Below are 16,624 nucleotides of genomic sequence, written 5' to 3'. Positions count from 1 at the left end.
GAGATTATTTTCATCCTGGTTTTATGCAGACTGAAGATCATCCATTTGAACGATGTGACTGAATAGTATTGCTGTCAGTGCATGTCACTATGTTTGCTCAGGCTGTAACACTTCTGAGCTGTTTGAGGTTGAACAGAGCTATTTTCCCTCCCTGGGTCTTGGTGGCTTGGACTCATTGCCCCTACACTTGGATGTGCATACAGATTCCCCAGGAGATTTTGTACAAATAGTTTCCTAAGACCCCTTTGAGATTCTCATGTAGATGGTCTCACGGGGAACTTTTAACCAGTATCCAGATGAGGTTGAAGCTGTTGGATTGGGAAACCTCTGGACCAAATTAGTGCTTCTCAACTTTTTGGGCTTGAGTCTTACTCAGGGAAATTCAATTTGCACTGCTGGAATTTAGCCTCTGAGCTTTTCATTCTGAGACTCTGGGATGGGAGCCCAGGAAGTGGCATTGTAAGTTCTTAGGAGTTCTTAGGAGATTCTGATGGGGGTGGGGGTAGCAAGTGCCACACTTTCAAAAATGCTGGACCTCAGATGATTTGACAGTCAATATTCTAAAGGTCTATTTTGAAGAAAGGGTGTCTGGTTCCCAGTGAAACTTTTCTTCTAATGGTACGTTAAGATGTGGGTTCATCGTTCCAGCACAATCGATGCCTGTGGATCCTTAAAGGTCGACTTCAGCAGTGGACAGCAGCCAGTTTGGGAGAAGCTTGGGGACGAAGCACCTCTGAGGCTGTGAGGGGTTAGAGGACAGCAGGTAGCCCTCGGCGGTTAGATATAAAAGAATGAGAGGGCAGCAGGCAGAGGAGTGGAAGGAACTACTTAGGGTGTACCTCAAATGAAGAGGCAACATGCTGTGAAAACTGGAACTCCCTTTGCCTTCTGAAGGAAACCAACCCAGGGGTCCTCTACGTGATGGCACCCTCCAGCAACAATCCATCAGTAACCCCAGGGAGAGCCCTGTCCTCCTTGCCCCCAAGTGCCCCCTGAAAAGTCACCCTCCACCCTATTGACAAGGGAGTGGAATGGCAGAGGGTGAGGGTGGGGAGGAGGAAGGGCATTGTACATTGTAGTGCTGTTTACAGTTTTAGAGCTAGCATACATGACTTCTAGTTAATATGATACAAAAAAATATGGATTGCATTTCTTACCTTTCATTCTGCTGGAACTAAAGTGGCACTTAGTCACTGATTTGAAGTAAAAGACCTGAGTCAGAGGCTTGGCTGGGCAAGGGGCTTCATCCCAGGGGGCCTCCCGGACTTCCACAATAAAGCTGAGTCAGAGAACCTCATCGTGTCTGGTGACTTTGTTAAAATGTAGATTCTGATTCAGTAGATGGATGGGCAGGTGAGGGGCCAGATTTCTAATAAGCACTCAGCGGATGGACCAACTTGAAATAGCAAGCCTCTATGTAGTTGAAGAAACACCAGTCCCACCCTGTTAGAAATAAATTGTTGAGACATTTAAACATTGGGATATTTACATAAAGGTCCCTATTTCCAGCTCCTCTTGTTAAATTGCAAGAACTGGTCACACAGAGCTGGCATTCCCACATGGCAGCAACAGGCTGGAGCTGAGTAACGGCTGCTCTTAGAAGGGACCTGAGTTTTCCAGTTTGCAGCACGCCCACTGAAATCATTTCAATGTGCAATTCTCCATCTGTTTTACTTACAGCTCTCATTTTATAGATGGATAACTGAAGACCCAGAGTGAAGTGATTTCCCCAGGGTGTCTGCTATGCTATACAGCATTCAGGCTCCAGACTGAGGCCTTCGGACCCCAGTCTATCTCTTTCCATGTGAGTGGGTGGGAGCGGAACTAGAACCAGGGCCCAGACTTCCCTGACCTAAACTCACTCGGTGTGCACTGGGATTGAACGGGCAGGGAAGGAGCTAGTTCAAGGACTTGGAGCCAGGAGGAAAGATCGCGGTCATCAGTCGCTGAACTACACACCCAGGGGCCAAATGAGAAAGTGAAAGCACCCCAATTCCACGTGGACATTCAAAGAGAACAACAGTGTCTTGTTACTCATTCAGATCATTTATTAAGAGCGAAAGTCGGGCCATCTCATCTGTGTGATATTGCAACATGAAAAGTCACATACATTACTAAGGAGACCCCACAGAATTGAGAGCCTTTCAACAGTACAGAGCCATAGATTACAAAATTAAAATACAAATGATCCCCCAAGTTTGGCAGGAAACATGTACACTATGCGGAGGCCTGGAATGGAAGGGCACTTGCTTTTCAATAAGGCAGTTACAAAATGGAAAAAAAAAAAAAGAAATCCACCCCCCCCAAAACACTCTGATGGGCGTAACGGGTAATAGAAATAGGGGACAGGGGTCCTGTACAACCCTGTCATTGGCAAAGATGTGTTCATTTAGTGACAGCAACCAAAGGGTTTGTGTTTTAAGATGCAGGCTAGATGAAGTAACTGATTGGAGACATTTCTACCTTAAGAAAAGGTCCCACCTTGCCCCAGTTTGGATCCCACCTGAAAACATCAGATCACCTTTATTCTTCCTAACCATAAACTTGGAAACAGTCTGTAATAAAACGAAAGGAATAAAAAGGCACCCCTAAAGCACCATGCTTCCCAGGGCATGACTGAGAGCTCACCTGTCCTGCAGGTCAACTGCCTAGCTCAGTAACAGGGGCTGGGAGACTGCAAATCACAAGGGCCACAGAACTGTGTCTATCCGAGTCAGGGCCAACTGAATCACACCAGCTCCAAGGACCACCTGAAAGGCAGGTGTCTGACCAACAGATCACAGAGCAAGGCCATTTCAAGAGACTTTTAGATTCTAGGAGAACACTACATCTTCCTCTAGGACTTTGAACCCTGGTCTTAAATTATAGGCTGGTTCTGTTCACCCCTCCCATTCGTTTTGCAAAACTCAAATGACTGATTTTCTAATCATTCATTCAACCTTGAGCTCTGCAGGTTGGTCTTGGGATCCTTTGCTCAGTTGCAAGGTCTTAAGAATCTGAGGGCAACTCACTTTACACTGGATTAGAGTTGTGCTGCAAGTCAGAAAGGGAGAGGAGCACTGGACACGTCCCAAAGGTGACAGGTTAGTCCAGGTAATGCCTGGACCCGGGTAAGTCTTTTTTGAATTTGTTTCCCCATCTCATTCCCCTAAGAATGAATTGGACAATAGTAACTTTATAGCTTGAAAATATGGCACTTGTCTGACACTGAGAGATGTGGTTCCCCCACGTTCCTAAGCTCTGTTTTCTCAGTAAAAACAACGTGAAGTATTTGCAGGAATCTTAAGGTATAAGCCCTCAGCAGCTATGGAAACTTTAAACTCCACACAGAGCAATATTCTAAAATTTTCTAGCTAAAGTGTTTCCTAAGTGATGTGAGCATTAGCTTTTGTGGAACAAGCACGGAACTAAGGCCTCCTCTGTCTTATGTCTTGTTTGTTTGTTTGTTTGTTTTTAGCCAATAGCATCCCTGCCTCCCCTGACTCTTTCCATCAGCTTCAGCAAGAACCAGGCTGATGGGGTTTCCTCAATATTCTCCAACACGGAACTGAATGCACTCAGGGGGTGGGCAATCAGGACGCCAACATGTCTACTTGCTAGCTGCTCCTTTTCAAATGACAATTGCTATGCCGTGGGACAGCGCCAGTAATTGAATCCTTGGCCAAGATGAGCAACTTGTTCCATGTGGGCAGAGACTCGGATGGAAGTTACAGAGAACACAGAAAAAGCCAGAAGTTTACAAAGATAGAACCAGATACCCCCAGGAGGTAGTGAGTTCTCTGTCCTCTGAGGTGTTTAAGCCCAGACTGCTCAAACCCTTGGGGGGATGGTTGGAGGCAGAATGTCAGCACCTATGGAGAGACTGGACTGGATGAGTTAACGGCCCTTTCCCAACTTCTGAAGCTTGTCATTATAATGACTGAGAGCCTTCAGATGATTTCCATGAAGCAATCACTCTGGGTCGGAACAGCTTATTTCAATAGGCGAGGTCCCCAGAGTCAGCTTCCTCTCCTGACTTCTCCCTTCCTCCAGGCACTTGTCCTGTAGGATATTAACCAAAAATGCCCACATAATAAACAGCTGAAATGCCAGGGTAGGATGCAACATTCCAGCTGCAAACAATTATTAATATCTGTTCTCTGGAAGGCTAGCAGTGAATATTTAGCTTTGACAGGAACATCTAACAGCTTGGCGGCTATAACACATAAGTGAAATTCCTCTTCATTTTACAACACCGGTCTTGAATCCTTTGGTTTCAATCTTTCATAGGATTCAGTTATGATCTTTTTCATGTGCTGTTGCCAACCTAAGAGTTTGTTCGTTGAAATAAGTTTGTCCATTTGTTTTTTAAAAACCTTAAAATGGAGCCACATGAATGGCAGGATATTGACATTTCCATGTGATATCCTTCAGGGCATATGAGAAAACCATACCAGGCCCGAACTGAGGCAGGAACCATGCTCTTTAAGAAGGCAGTGCCAGTTCTATTTCAAATTCCAGTTATGCCCAGGAGCACCGAGAGGAGAGAAGGCAATGCTGCAATGTTACAAGTGGAGAGAAACGAAGAGTCCTTGGTAGGCGGCGTAAAAATGCAGGCAGTCAAGGTGAACACTGCTTGCCCCAAACCCCACTGCTCCCTGAAGCCAGACCTAGTTGCTTTGGAGGGCCCGGCCATTTCTAACAGGCAGGCAGAAGTCTCCTGCCCACAGATCAAGCCATGGGAAACTGCAGAAGAGACTAAGGCAAGTGGTTTAGTGGTTTGATGAAAGAACAGATTTCTGCACACAAGAGAAATGTAAGTTCAGATAGCTTTGTCTTTTCTCTCACCTGACGTGTTTTCAAAGGTGGAAAAGAGACCCACAACCTCCACTTTCCAAAGGTAACCCCCTTTAGAGGAAAGACGATGGCATGGGAGTCATGTGCGCACAGCACCTGGCTGGAGGTGCAAAGTTTCCCCAGGCTTCTCTTTGGAACAAAAGCATTCTTACAGACACACTTGAACAGATGGATCCTAACACCATATTCTTGTACAGAATATATCTTGTACTGCTGTCTCTCTCAACTGGGAAAACAGATTTACTGTTAGAAAAATAGTGACATGACGTACACATCCATAATTTTGGTTTAAACATCAGAAAAATACACCCTCTAACTCAGTAAGATAGGGACATTTCCAGAAAGCAGGTTACCAATGAATCCCTTAACCTACAGGCCCCAGTTGCCCCCAAACTCCAGCCTGATGAGAAAACACACCCTCTGACAAAGGGGGCTTGGTGTCTGATGCCTTCAAAGCCTTTCTATTTTCTAATTCAGCTTCTCAGGGAAAAAAACTAGATAATCCACACACCTTTGAGCCGTCTTGCTGCTTACATATACATCAACGTCAGCTGTAAGTAGTGAGAAACCTTTAAATACAGCAGGATCTGAATGACTAAACATTCAGCACCCTGACATGCCACCCACAGCCAGGTGTACTAAAATAAGACCCCCTCGTAGCCTAGAGTATGTTCTATGTACATTCGTCTACACATGTGTAAAAAGGATGCAAGCTGCTAGGCATGCATTTTGAACACCGGCGAAAGCTGCGCTGCAATGGAACACACTGAGTTTTAGTGACAGTGGTGGCCCTGTCCCCAAGCCATAGAAAGCAGGGCACTCTGCTCCACAGACATGAATCCACCACCTTGCTCAGTGCGGATTTTCATTCTGACTTCTCTGTGTTGATGCTCAGATTAAGCCACGTAGGAGACATTAAAACTCTGCCAAGGCCAGGCTGTCCATGGCTCCTTTTAGTATTTAAGGCTTAAGAAAGAACTCAGAATTAAAACTGAGTAAGAAAATGATATTTTTGACCACAGTATATGTCAAGAGGGTCAGAAATTAGCATTCCAAATCCTTTCCTTCTCTTTTGCTCCCATTCCTTACCTAACACCCTCTGCCCCCCAACACATTGATTAGAAAAATTTGGAAAAGTAGACTTTTGGATATAAAGCTTTGTTTTCAAAGGATGCTTTGGCTGTGATATAATTAGATCGAGGAAATGGAGTTTTTGAACGTAAAAATATCAGGTAATTATTAACACTTAAAAAAAAATCACGTTAGCAATCCTTCCCCCTAAAAGGGAGGCAAATTGCTCTCAAAAACGAGCATCAGATGGCACTGACCTTTGTTGCTCAAAACCATGATTTCCTGCTGATCTTGGAGCCCAGGGTATCAAGGCCCGTCAGACTTTCCACCCCAGAGCTGGACTGCTGAGCAGGAGTCACATGGTCCGGGGCAGCTTCCTTGGTGGTTGTGAACTATGGATTAGTACTACTGAAAACATTAGCTCCAAACCACTAAGTACCTCTGTTTGCCAAAGAATTTATGGCCCAGGAGAATGGCTGAAGCCATAGAGCATAACTTCACCACAAAGAATGAAGCGCAGCGGGGTGTGCAAAGGGCTGCTTCTTACAGCTCGCATCCGTGTTTCTGGAACCTCCACAAAGACAGCTTGGCGCGTGCGATGGCCCTGAATCCTCACTGGATCTGAAACCTTTCATTGTGCATCAGGATTTCCTCCACACTCTAGAATTTAAGTGGCGGACCACAGACATGGCAGAGGTGTCGTTAACTAGAGGTGTGAAGCAGATGTTAAAAGGCTGGCACTGTTAGTCACAGCCCAATTAGCCAACAGATACTGACTGAATGCCTACTGTGTGTGAGGTGCAGGACCAGTGAAGGGGACCAGGGTCAAACTGATTTTCTGATAAATGACAAAGCTTTTTAGGAGGCGGGGCATTACGTCCCCAGCGCACGTGGGTGTGCTCATGCACCTCCACCATCAGCTGTACCCGGCTGCTATTCCAGGGTGACATCTCACACGTGGCAGTGTGGGATTATAAGGTGACTACCAAAATATTTGTTATCCCACACTTCCAGTAGAACTGACTTGATGTTTTCTTAAATGCTGCAATACATAGTTTTCTTTAATTCTTTTTATGATCTTGTTTTTTCAGCCCAGTAGTTGCCTTAAAAGAAAGTCTTTGTATACACATGCTGAATCAGGAGAACATAATCCTCCTGACCAAAGAGATTTACAGTATTTATCATTCAAACTTTTTTATTTACAATAAAACTTAAAAGTCTCTATGGGCTTAAATGTAGCAGATATCACCTGTGCATTAGGCATTATACTTCATCTTCACTCAAGCTGCTTGCCACCCTCGGATTTCTGGTCCAGTCTACTCTTGTTACTCTTCACCATGTAGATGAAGTAGGCGAGGGTCTCTTTTTCGTTCACAGGTATGTTCCTGAAGTGTCGACTGACAGTCTACATGGGGGGAAAAAACAGAACAACATGCATAAATCAGGGCCACAGATTCTAAATTGGGCAAAAGAGGAAGTAGGAAGCTATTGCCAGAGACATGCCGGGATTATGACCACTGCTGAAGTCCCTGCCACGGTAAGAGCTCAGACTGTTCTTACATTCCCTGGGGTCTAGATGGTTTGCTTTCCAGGCTTCCAAAAGCAGGACTTGAACCCACAACACGTCCAAGGTGCAGTTCTATTTCAGTGGCAGCCAGCTGTCCATCATGCCATGATCTCAAGGTTATCCCCAGGGAGGAAGACACTGGGCGTGCTCTGGTTGGCCAGCTCTCAGGCCCCAGAACTGGGTAAAAAAGGGTCTTTTTAGAAATTATGTCCAATGGATAGCCAATCAAACAGATATAAGTATGTGATTTGTAGAAAAGACATCAGATTTGAAGAAAAATTCACCATTCACTCTGTATTCCTGATAACTCTGTTTCATTCTAAAAGTCCTAAGAACGCATGTCACCTCTTGCCCCATCTCATCCTGTCCCTTCCACCAGGGGCGAATACTGGCAAATGGGTAATGCCATCTTAAAGTGGGAAAGGCTTATGTATTCATAAGTTTTAACTGGATGCTAACTGGTGAAGGAGTTTAAGAAAAAATAATATATCAGCAAGAAATCTCTAAAGGAAAGACCAAAAATTAGTGGGGTTGTGAGCCTTTAAGGAAATCTCTGGATGGACTGAGTGACCAGGACAGATAAAGAGAGTCAGAGAATTAAAACTACAGAGTGGTTATTTCTGGATGGTAGGATTGTGTTTTTCTTTTCTCCATTTCCCAAATTTTCTATAATAGGCTGAAAAACACATTAAGAAAAGAAGGTTGAGCGAGTACCCATACAAATACCAACAGGAGAGAAGTATCCAGCCAGGTGGTCAGTATATTAAAATAATGGCCAATGGAGCAATTCCCCACCTCCAAACTGTGTTAAGAACTCAGGGCAGGAGAAAACTTTCTTGGGCTCTATTCATTATAATAAATACCTCCATTACCAACATGAGAGTAAAAGAAATCAAGGGGGGAAAAAAACAAAGAAAGAAAAGTATCTCTTACAAAGGTTTTTGGGATGATTAGTCTGACACACATACTATGAAGAAAGGAATGTATCTATAAAGAATTGTGCAAAACAAGATTTAAATAAATGAACAAATAACAGAGTCTAATTAGGAGTCCTGAAACTCCGGGCTCAATTCTGCTACCAGCACGCCGTGTGATTTTAAGCAAGTCCTTCCCTCTCCCTGCGCCACAGTTTATTTTATGGAAACAGAGACTTCCCAGGTCTAAAGCTGAGGGATTGTAAACTGTGCAACAGAGGAAACAGAGAGCTGCTTCCAGGCCTTATGAAGGAGATTGTGATTGACAGGCACACACAGCAATAGGGAGAATCAAGGTCACCATCAGAAGCACAATGCTGGCTCTCTCTTTTCAGAATGCAACTTTGTCTACCTACTTCTGCTAACTGGGCCTTATTGAAGCCTGGTCTGGTCTGCAATTTGTAGTGTCGTTTATAACGTCGTAGAGTGTTCACCTGCAGCTGGAACAGATCAACCTGGAGAGAAGAGGAGAAACACATTATCCATCACCTGACCAGCCATGACTCACTGAGAACCCACTATGTGCCTAGCACTATACTACGTAGGGGTGGGGATGGAGAGGACTACAAAGAAGTCTTAGAAATGGTCCATTGAGGACGACTAACTGGCCGGGAGGACAAAAATAACAGTGGACAAAGAGTCCTGGCTGGGGAGGGGTGGTCCCAGAAGGCTAACGGAGGCAGTGAAGTAGGCTAAGGAGAGGCAGGATTTAGAAAGGCAGTGAGAAACAGAGAAACGATAGGGAATAAGGGAGAATATCATAAGCAAAGAAAGCCAGGAGATGAATAAATGGGTGAGGGGGTCAGAGGTTATCCTGATGGATTTCACAGGTGAGACTGGATGGTAGCGTGTCTGGAAGAGCAGAAGGAGCTATCACAGATGGTGGAAGGCGAGGTTCCAGGAAGATGGATCTAGTGGTTTGTAGGGACAACTGATGGGGAGGGGGGCAGAAGGAGATGCTGTAGTGATGAACCAGAAGTGACATGATGAAGTGGAGCTTTGGAGGGGTGATGATGCTAGAAGGAAACACCAAGCATGGAGAGCAAAGGTAAAACCAGACAGACATCCTGGAGGAAGATGGGCCAGAGTACTGGATAGAGGGGTGTGAAACACAGTGGGAAGTACTGTTATTCTCAAATAGTTCTTGCCTAGGCTCAGCCTTAGGGATTAGAATCCGTAGCAACCCTCCAGGGAAAGCTCAAAAGCTACTGTGACAAGTATACAAATCCAGTTAGGGTTGGGGTTTCTGCAGATGACTGGACACAAGAGGGGAAAGGACCCCTCCCTTTTTCTTCTAACATAGGAAGAGAGGAAAGCTGCACAGTCATGAAACATTGAAGGCCCAGAAAGTTGGGCTGCTTTTACCTGCCTCTAAAAGAGATGTTCTTGCTTCAGGCAGGTGGAGAGCACTTAAAAACAAAATGAATGATCAATATGAGGGACCAAAGTCCTTCATTCTTTTTAAAACATTCCTCAAACCTTTTCCTTTCTTTCTTTCTTTACTGTTTTTTGGGGGGAGGCGGGCTGCATTTAGAAATTGAATATATACATTTCTTTATAAAATAATAATAACGCTAAAGGCAATACAAAGATACATTAACTAATGCTAGAAAAGGGGACACGGGGTGGGGGTGGGGGGCACAGAGGGAAAGGATTGTATTTTCAAAGGTTTCCTCCACATCTGCAGACAAAGGCCCACCTACTCTTTCTATTCCTACAATCATTTTCACTTTGAGTGCTAACAAGCAGGCAGTTGCCTTATGAAATATTCATGTGCCAAATACTCAGTGTATACTATAAACGGTTCTTCTTTGCTGAGTCTTAAGTGAAAACAATTTAAATAGAAAGGAACCAATATTCCTTCCTGGACCTTGCTTAATAGACATCAGCATCATGATGAAAGGCGGCCTTCTGCTTTGAGACCCTAGGTCTCGTTGTCTGGTGTCGTGGTTCTCGACATGGGACGATTTTGCCCCTCAGAGGACACCTGGTATGTGTGGAGACATTTTTTTGATTGTCACGACTTGGGGTGGTATGACTGGCATCTAGTGGGTTGGATCCAGGGATGCTGCTAAACATCCTACAACGCACAGGACAGCAGCCAGAACTCAAAGTCATCTGGCCCCAACGGCCAGTAGTGCCAGGGTTGAGAACCCCTGGTCCAGTAACACTGACTTTGGAATGGATCCTTGGGAACAAGCCTGAACTAGGAATGAGACAGTGACAGAAAATCAGAGCTGGCATGAACTGACAACTTACACCTTCATTTTGCAGACCAGAGAACAGGGGAAGTGACTTCCCCCAAACCATACAAACTCCGTCTCAAACTTCAAAGACAAAAACAAAGTTTTGAACAATTCGACATCGTGATTGTATTTAAGGGTTTGTTAGGGTTATTCTTACAGAAAGGCTGCACGGACTACTGAGAAGGGAACTGGACTGGAGCCCCCCAAGCCGTATGTGTGACGTTGGGTCTCTGTGTTTGTCTGTACAATGGTGGGGCAGTCAGAGAGTTGATTTCTAAGCTTTCAGCTCTCAGATTTGGTATTACTCCTATTTTGTAATTCACTTTTCAAATAAACAGCCAAACAAAGGGACTGAAATGACTTCTTAGCACAAAACGCAGGCCGGAGGTAAGAATCAGATTAGAATCCGCTCTCCCAGTTTTCTTAAGCTGATTTTTGTGGACAGTTACCTCAGGAATGTCAGTGTCGTGCTCAGGAGAATCTCCACCATCGTCACTTGTCTTCCTCTTCCTTTTATTTCGTACACTCTGGATGAAATTTTTGTGGAAATCGCAGATATACAGGTGCCTGACCTGATGGGAAGCAAATTAAAGTCAGAGTTGTCATTTCCATGGACACAGCTACAGGTATCTGTCAAGTTAATGGGCCCCTGCCCTTTACAAGGCATTGGGGAGACAGAAGGGAGAACTGAGTGCGGGCTGCTATTTCCAGACGTTTGCTACTGAGTTGCAGAGCTCGACACCCACAAGACAACACGAACGTCTCACTGAACACCAAGTCCCCAGGGAAAGACAACAGTCTGGATTCAGTGGAGACAGGGTAGAGGTCGCTGACTAGACGGGAGGATTTGTAGGTAGACAGGAAGCATTCTACAGGGAGAGTGACAGAAAGTGTGAGTAGGAGGCCCAGGGTGGGCAGTGTCCGCTGGAGGCGACTAACCAGGTAGGAGCATAAGGAGAAATTTGGGTGGTGGTAGAGGGTGGGGTCCATATCAGAACAGCTTTGACCTTGACTTTCCTTTAGATAAGACAGAGCCCCCCAAGGCTTTTGAAGCAAGGAGTGACATGACATTTTCAGACATGTAGGAGTTAGGAACTTACAGTGGGCTGGAATGCATTGCCCCAGGGAGGAGAAAAGCAGGAAATGGTCTGTGGTAATGCTAGACAGGACACACTATTTTTAAATTGACAACAGGTAGTATCGTAGGATGATGACTCTCTGAAATATTTTATTTCTGTGTATCATGTTCTAATTCTTGCATTACCTCTGATCCACAAAGAGGAGTGAAGGGAGATATAGACGTTCTCACAAGGTGGAACCACCTAGAAGAACCTGGATACTAGGGCTGATTTTCTTATAGGTTGGAGGCAGCAGCGTACGTGAAGGCAGCGACAGCAGCTGAGACTGAAGAATATGTTTTTATTTGAGAATGTCGTTATCAGGGTTGGCTGGAGGAACCAACTGAACCCCTAACGGAAACCGAATGCCTATGTAAATGATGGGACTGTTGTCACTGAAACAGATGTTGCACCTCTGTGCTCAACAGACTTCTGAATTGGAGTTTATTCCTTAAATTCTTAAAGATAAAAGCAGGCTGATAGGAAACCAGCATCAATTAGTTCACGCCTTTTCCTGGAGAAAGTAATGAAAACTGCTTTTGATCGGCAGAATTATCCCTCTCCTGTGGCTGGATGAGTGAGTTGCTTGTACACTGTGGTGCTGGTGTCTTATGGACAGCAGGAACTCAGTAAACGCTGTGGGGTCCACATTGGCATATCTTGCATCTAAAAGCCGCTCAGGCCAGTAAAAGTCACCATTTACACATGTTACAAATTGGGACAGCTTTGCCAGATTCAACTCGGCCAAAGGACTTTCAGACATAGCATGTGTCACTGTCTTGAAGAATCCCACCGAGTTGATACATATACTACGGACCTGCTTTAATCAGGGAAGAGAGCACACTCACAGCGCACACTACTTCCCTGATACGAAGCTGGTTCTCAAGTTAGCCAGTTCCACATGTAAACTCTGAGAGATTAAACGGCTCCTCAAATTCATAGTGACAAATCTGGTAGGAGAACAGGAAGAAGAGGTGATTTCCTAAAGCTGTGGCTGGGCGATTTCAGTTCAGGACGTTAGAATGATGGAATTCGAAACGGAAGAGAACTTAGCAATCACCTCCCTGGCCCCCATCTCGTTTTCTAGAGGGATTAAACTGAAGCTACCCAGAGTCGGGAAATAACCTGGCCAAGGTCACTCAAGCCTTCTAACCCTTGGCATGTCCTTTCCTCCCTCGACATTTGTCTTCTATTCTCAACTTACACTTTTCTCCAGAAAAAAGCTAAAATATGTTCCATTGGAGGGACGTGTTATCTTAATAAATCCCAGAACACTGCCAATGTCTACACAATATGAGGTAAACTGCCTCAGTTGGATTTTTGGTGCTATTACTTAAAAAGGTTCTCTGCTAGACCCTCTTATGAGATAAACAGTCATTTCTACCTAACTATTTTCAAGTACATGCTGGTTTTCAGACATTTCAGAGCTCAGTGGCCTTTGGGAGGGGAGGAGGAAGGAGGGTGGTAGCAAAGGCGCTAGTGTTTATTTTTCCTGTTTCATTTTTCTACAACAGCTAAAAATTCTTGTAACACAGCATTTACTTAGAATTGAATTCCTGCCCAAGCCTGTGAGAATGAAATAGAATCCCTCTCAGAAAAAATGGCTCTACACCACCACCTTGAAACAAATTGTGAGTGATTCCACCTCGAAACCCTACTCCTTCAGAAGCATTACCTTTGGGGAACGCTAGTGCCAGGCTTAGGCTGTCTCTCTTCTACACAGTGTGTGGGAAACAATCAACACAGCTCAACACAGGTTTTCCAGTGGGGTCACTAGGGAAATGGAGCCCCAATTGCAGCAGCGCAGTCGTTCAGATGTGATGACATCCAACGGTTTAAAAGAACTGGACACTTCTTTTTTTTTTAAGGACTGAATAATATTATTATTGTAAGCTGCTCAAGGAAAGGCTCCCAACAACCTACACAGAAGGTAGGCAATGTTTTGAAGAAGATGAATTCACTGCTGTCTTACAATGAAGCATTTCACTTCAACATATGTCCCATCTGGACCACCTCAGTGTCTAGCCAGTTTACTTTCAGATAAATTCCATCCATTCATTCATTGATACGAGAGTTGTAGTAAGAGAGCCCCCAACTACTTAAAAATAGCATCTTTTAAGAGTTGCAAATGTATTATAATGAACTTAAAAAAAAATTGGGGGTGGGAGGGAAGAGCCTGGAAGAAAGGGCAAGAAAGATTTTGTATTTATTAAAGACTTAATAAAGTTTATGTATGGGGCTTGGAAATTAGATAATGGGTTTAAGAAATTAACCAGACGTTTAGGTGTTGTGTGACTTTGGCACTGTCACTCCCTATCTGGGCTTCAGTTTCAACTGTAAACTCGGCAAGTGGAAAAGTGGGACTCCTTTCAGTTTAACAATCAATCTCTGATTTCCCCCCACCAGTGGAGAGATTTTCTGAGAGAGAATGGATGTGAACCACCTAAGCTCCTAGCTGGTCTATCTGAATATTAAACACCCCCTTAATTCATTTCCAGTTCCTAATTGTGAGGCAGGCACCTAAAGCGTGCAGCAACAGATGTCAAAACTAAAAAGTTCTCAATTGGTTGACAATAGGTTCATCTTTAGAATTGTTAACTAGAAGAGGTGAAATCACACAGGAAAAGTTTTCCTATAGGTAGGCACAAAACACAGGGCAAGTCTATTCAAATTAACCCCCCCCCCCCAACTCCCACGCATTTCTACGGAAGCTACCCCTTGATTTTCTTCCTTCTAGTGTCTTCGACTGCAAGAACCACCTCCCAAGACCTGGTCTTGGCCTGATTTCTGCCACATCCTTGAAAATCCCATTTCCTCACAGCTGCCTGCGAAGCAGAGAGCTCCGGGATCGTCTGCAGAAGCCGAGGCCGCGGGCAGCCAGGGAAGTAACTGCCACCTTTCCTTTTCTGAAGGAATAACAGGGTTCCGTGGAGGAGAAGTTGGAGAAGTGTCGGGTCCCTTCACCACCCCTCCCCAATACTTGCTTCTTCGTAGGCCAACACAAGGAACCCCCTCTCCCTGCTTCAATATCTAAACCAATAAAACGAGCTAAAAACTGTTGTCAATCTTCCTAGGCAGGAAGGATCCTCGGAGTCCCCTGCCCAAACCTCCCGGATTTGGGCAGAATCCTGGGGAGAGCACGTCAGCGCTGAAGCGGCCTTAGAAACCCCGAGTCCAACTACTCAGTTAGCAGATAAAGGGTGGCGAGGCCCAGGGCGGGGAGGGCCCCGGAGTCCCGCGGGTAGTCCGAGGGCAGCCGCAGGCAGCCCAGTGGGGGCCGAGGGGGGGTGGGGACACTCACGCTCTTGTCGATGTCCAGCTTGAGTTTCTTCTGTGAGATGCTCTTCTGGACCCTCTTGCTGAAGGAGGCGTTGCCCGCGGGCCGGACGCAGCGCTCGCCGTCCTCGATGAGGCAGCAGCTCTGGCCGTAGCCCGGGGCAGCGGCCGGGGCGGCAGGGGGCCCTTCGCGGCTGTCCTCCTCGGTGCTAAAGCCGTTCATCTCCCCGCCCCGGGCCAGCCCCTCGGGAAGAGGTCACCTGTAGGCCACTCCGCGGCCGTACTCCCCGCGGGGCAGGTCGCTGAGACCCCCGGACCCGAGGGTCCCAGAGTCCGTCTCCAGACAAGGCACTGCACTGCCCCGCGCCCCGGAGGGCCCGCTCCGCTCCGCCACGCTCCGGCTCCTTTGGCTCCGGCCCGCGTCTCTGGAAAGCCCCTTCCTCCCCGCTCGAGGCCCCGGGGTTGACTCCAGCGGCTCGCAGGGCCCCGCCGGGGGTCACCCGGAGGCGCCTTCTGCCGGGGGCCCAGAACCGTTACCCTTCGGCAGGGGCGTCCGGGAGGGCGTCCCTGGAAGCGGCGGCTCCCCGGGGACTTCAGGCCGGGGTTGCCAGCGGGTTTCGAGGGCCCCCGCTGGCTCCCGCCTTCTTTCGGCTGCTGGACAAACTCGCCGCCGGGCAGCTCCCTCGGGGTGGCGCGGCCTCCCCGCGCGGGGCCCGGCCTCGAACCCGCGGCGCCCGGGCCCCGCGGAGTGTCCGGCCCGCCCCACCCCTGCAGCCCCTCGGCTGCGCCAGGAGTCCCGCGGCAGCCCCTGGGCCGCCCGGCCGCCGCCCGCCCAATGCTCCGCACCACAACAGTTCGCTGCCCCCGCCCTCCGCGGGACAGCGGAAGTCCCGCCTCCGTGCACCTATTGGCCGCATTTGCTCTCTGGGCGGGGTCGCCGCCGCCGCTGGCGTTCCCCATTGGGCCCCATTGCCGCCATTCCCCGGCGCCTGGCTACTTCCTGGACTCTGCTGGGATGGGTTCAAAGTAGAGAAAGTGGAAGAAGGAAGAGTTCCCAGGTTGAAGGAGGGGAACCGGGCTGCACTCTCCCTGCCCGGGGAGAGATGGTGACCCGGGGCCTGGCTGGAAGGAAGGCCAGACTCCGGGAACAGAGGATCATATTCGGGACAGACAGAAGTACAGACATGGGCGGGGGCGCAGAACGACTGACATGGAGAGGGACATATTTGGGGGGGTTGGCTAAAGGGGATAGAGGTACTGTCGTGAGAGAGACAGACCAGTTAAAACGGAAGGACAAGGACCAAAGGACCTGCAGACGTGGGAGGCAGGGTAGGTGAAACAGGACAGAAAGCCAGTCATGGCGGGAAAGACAGAGAACAACCCCATGTATATATATGGAAAGATGTAGAGAGGAGATGATGGGAGTTTGATGGCGAGTTTTGCAAGGTAGTGGGATGCTTGAGGGTGGCGGAGACCCCAGTCTGGAGACTGGGACTGACTTGGACCCTGCGGAAAGAGAAGGGAGGGAAGGAGACC

The 16,624-nt window shown here is 47.1% G+C and overlaps 1 protein-coding gene across 1 annotated transcript; it reads right to left on the bottom strand.

The window, feature by feature from the left end:
- Positions 1-2,030: 2,030 nt before the first annotated feature.
- Positions 2,031-15,977, bottom strand: SAP30L (SAP30 like). The gene is made up of 4 exons (XM_033096163.1): positions 15,114-15,977; positions 11,144-11,266; positions 8,805-8,903; positions 2,031-7,312 (listed from the first exon to the last, which is right to left on the bottom strand). Exons 1-4 carry the CDS (start codon positions 15,309-15,311, stop codon positions 7,184-7,186), a joined length of 549 nt encoding a protein of 182 aa, XP_032952054.1. The 5' UTR covers positions 15,312-15,977; the 3' UTR covers positions 2,031-7,183.
- Positions 15,978-16,624: the final 647 nt, after the last annotated feature.

Source organism: Rhinolophus ferrumequinum, chromosome 24 (genome assembly GCF_004115265.2).
Source record: "Rhinolophus ferrumequinum isolate MPI-CBG mRhiFer1 chromosome 24, mRhiFer1_v1.p, whole genome shotgun sequence".
In the NCBI taxonomy this organism is placed as follows: Eukaryota; Metazoa; Chordata; class Mammalia; order Chiroptera; family Rhinolophidae; genus Rhinolophus; species Rhinolophus ferrumequinum.
Note: the sequence above shows the minus strand (reverse complement) of the source record. Positions and strands in the feature narration are given on the sequence as shown.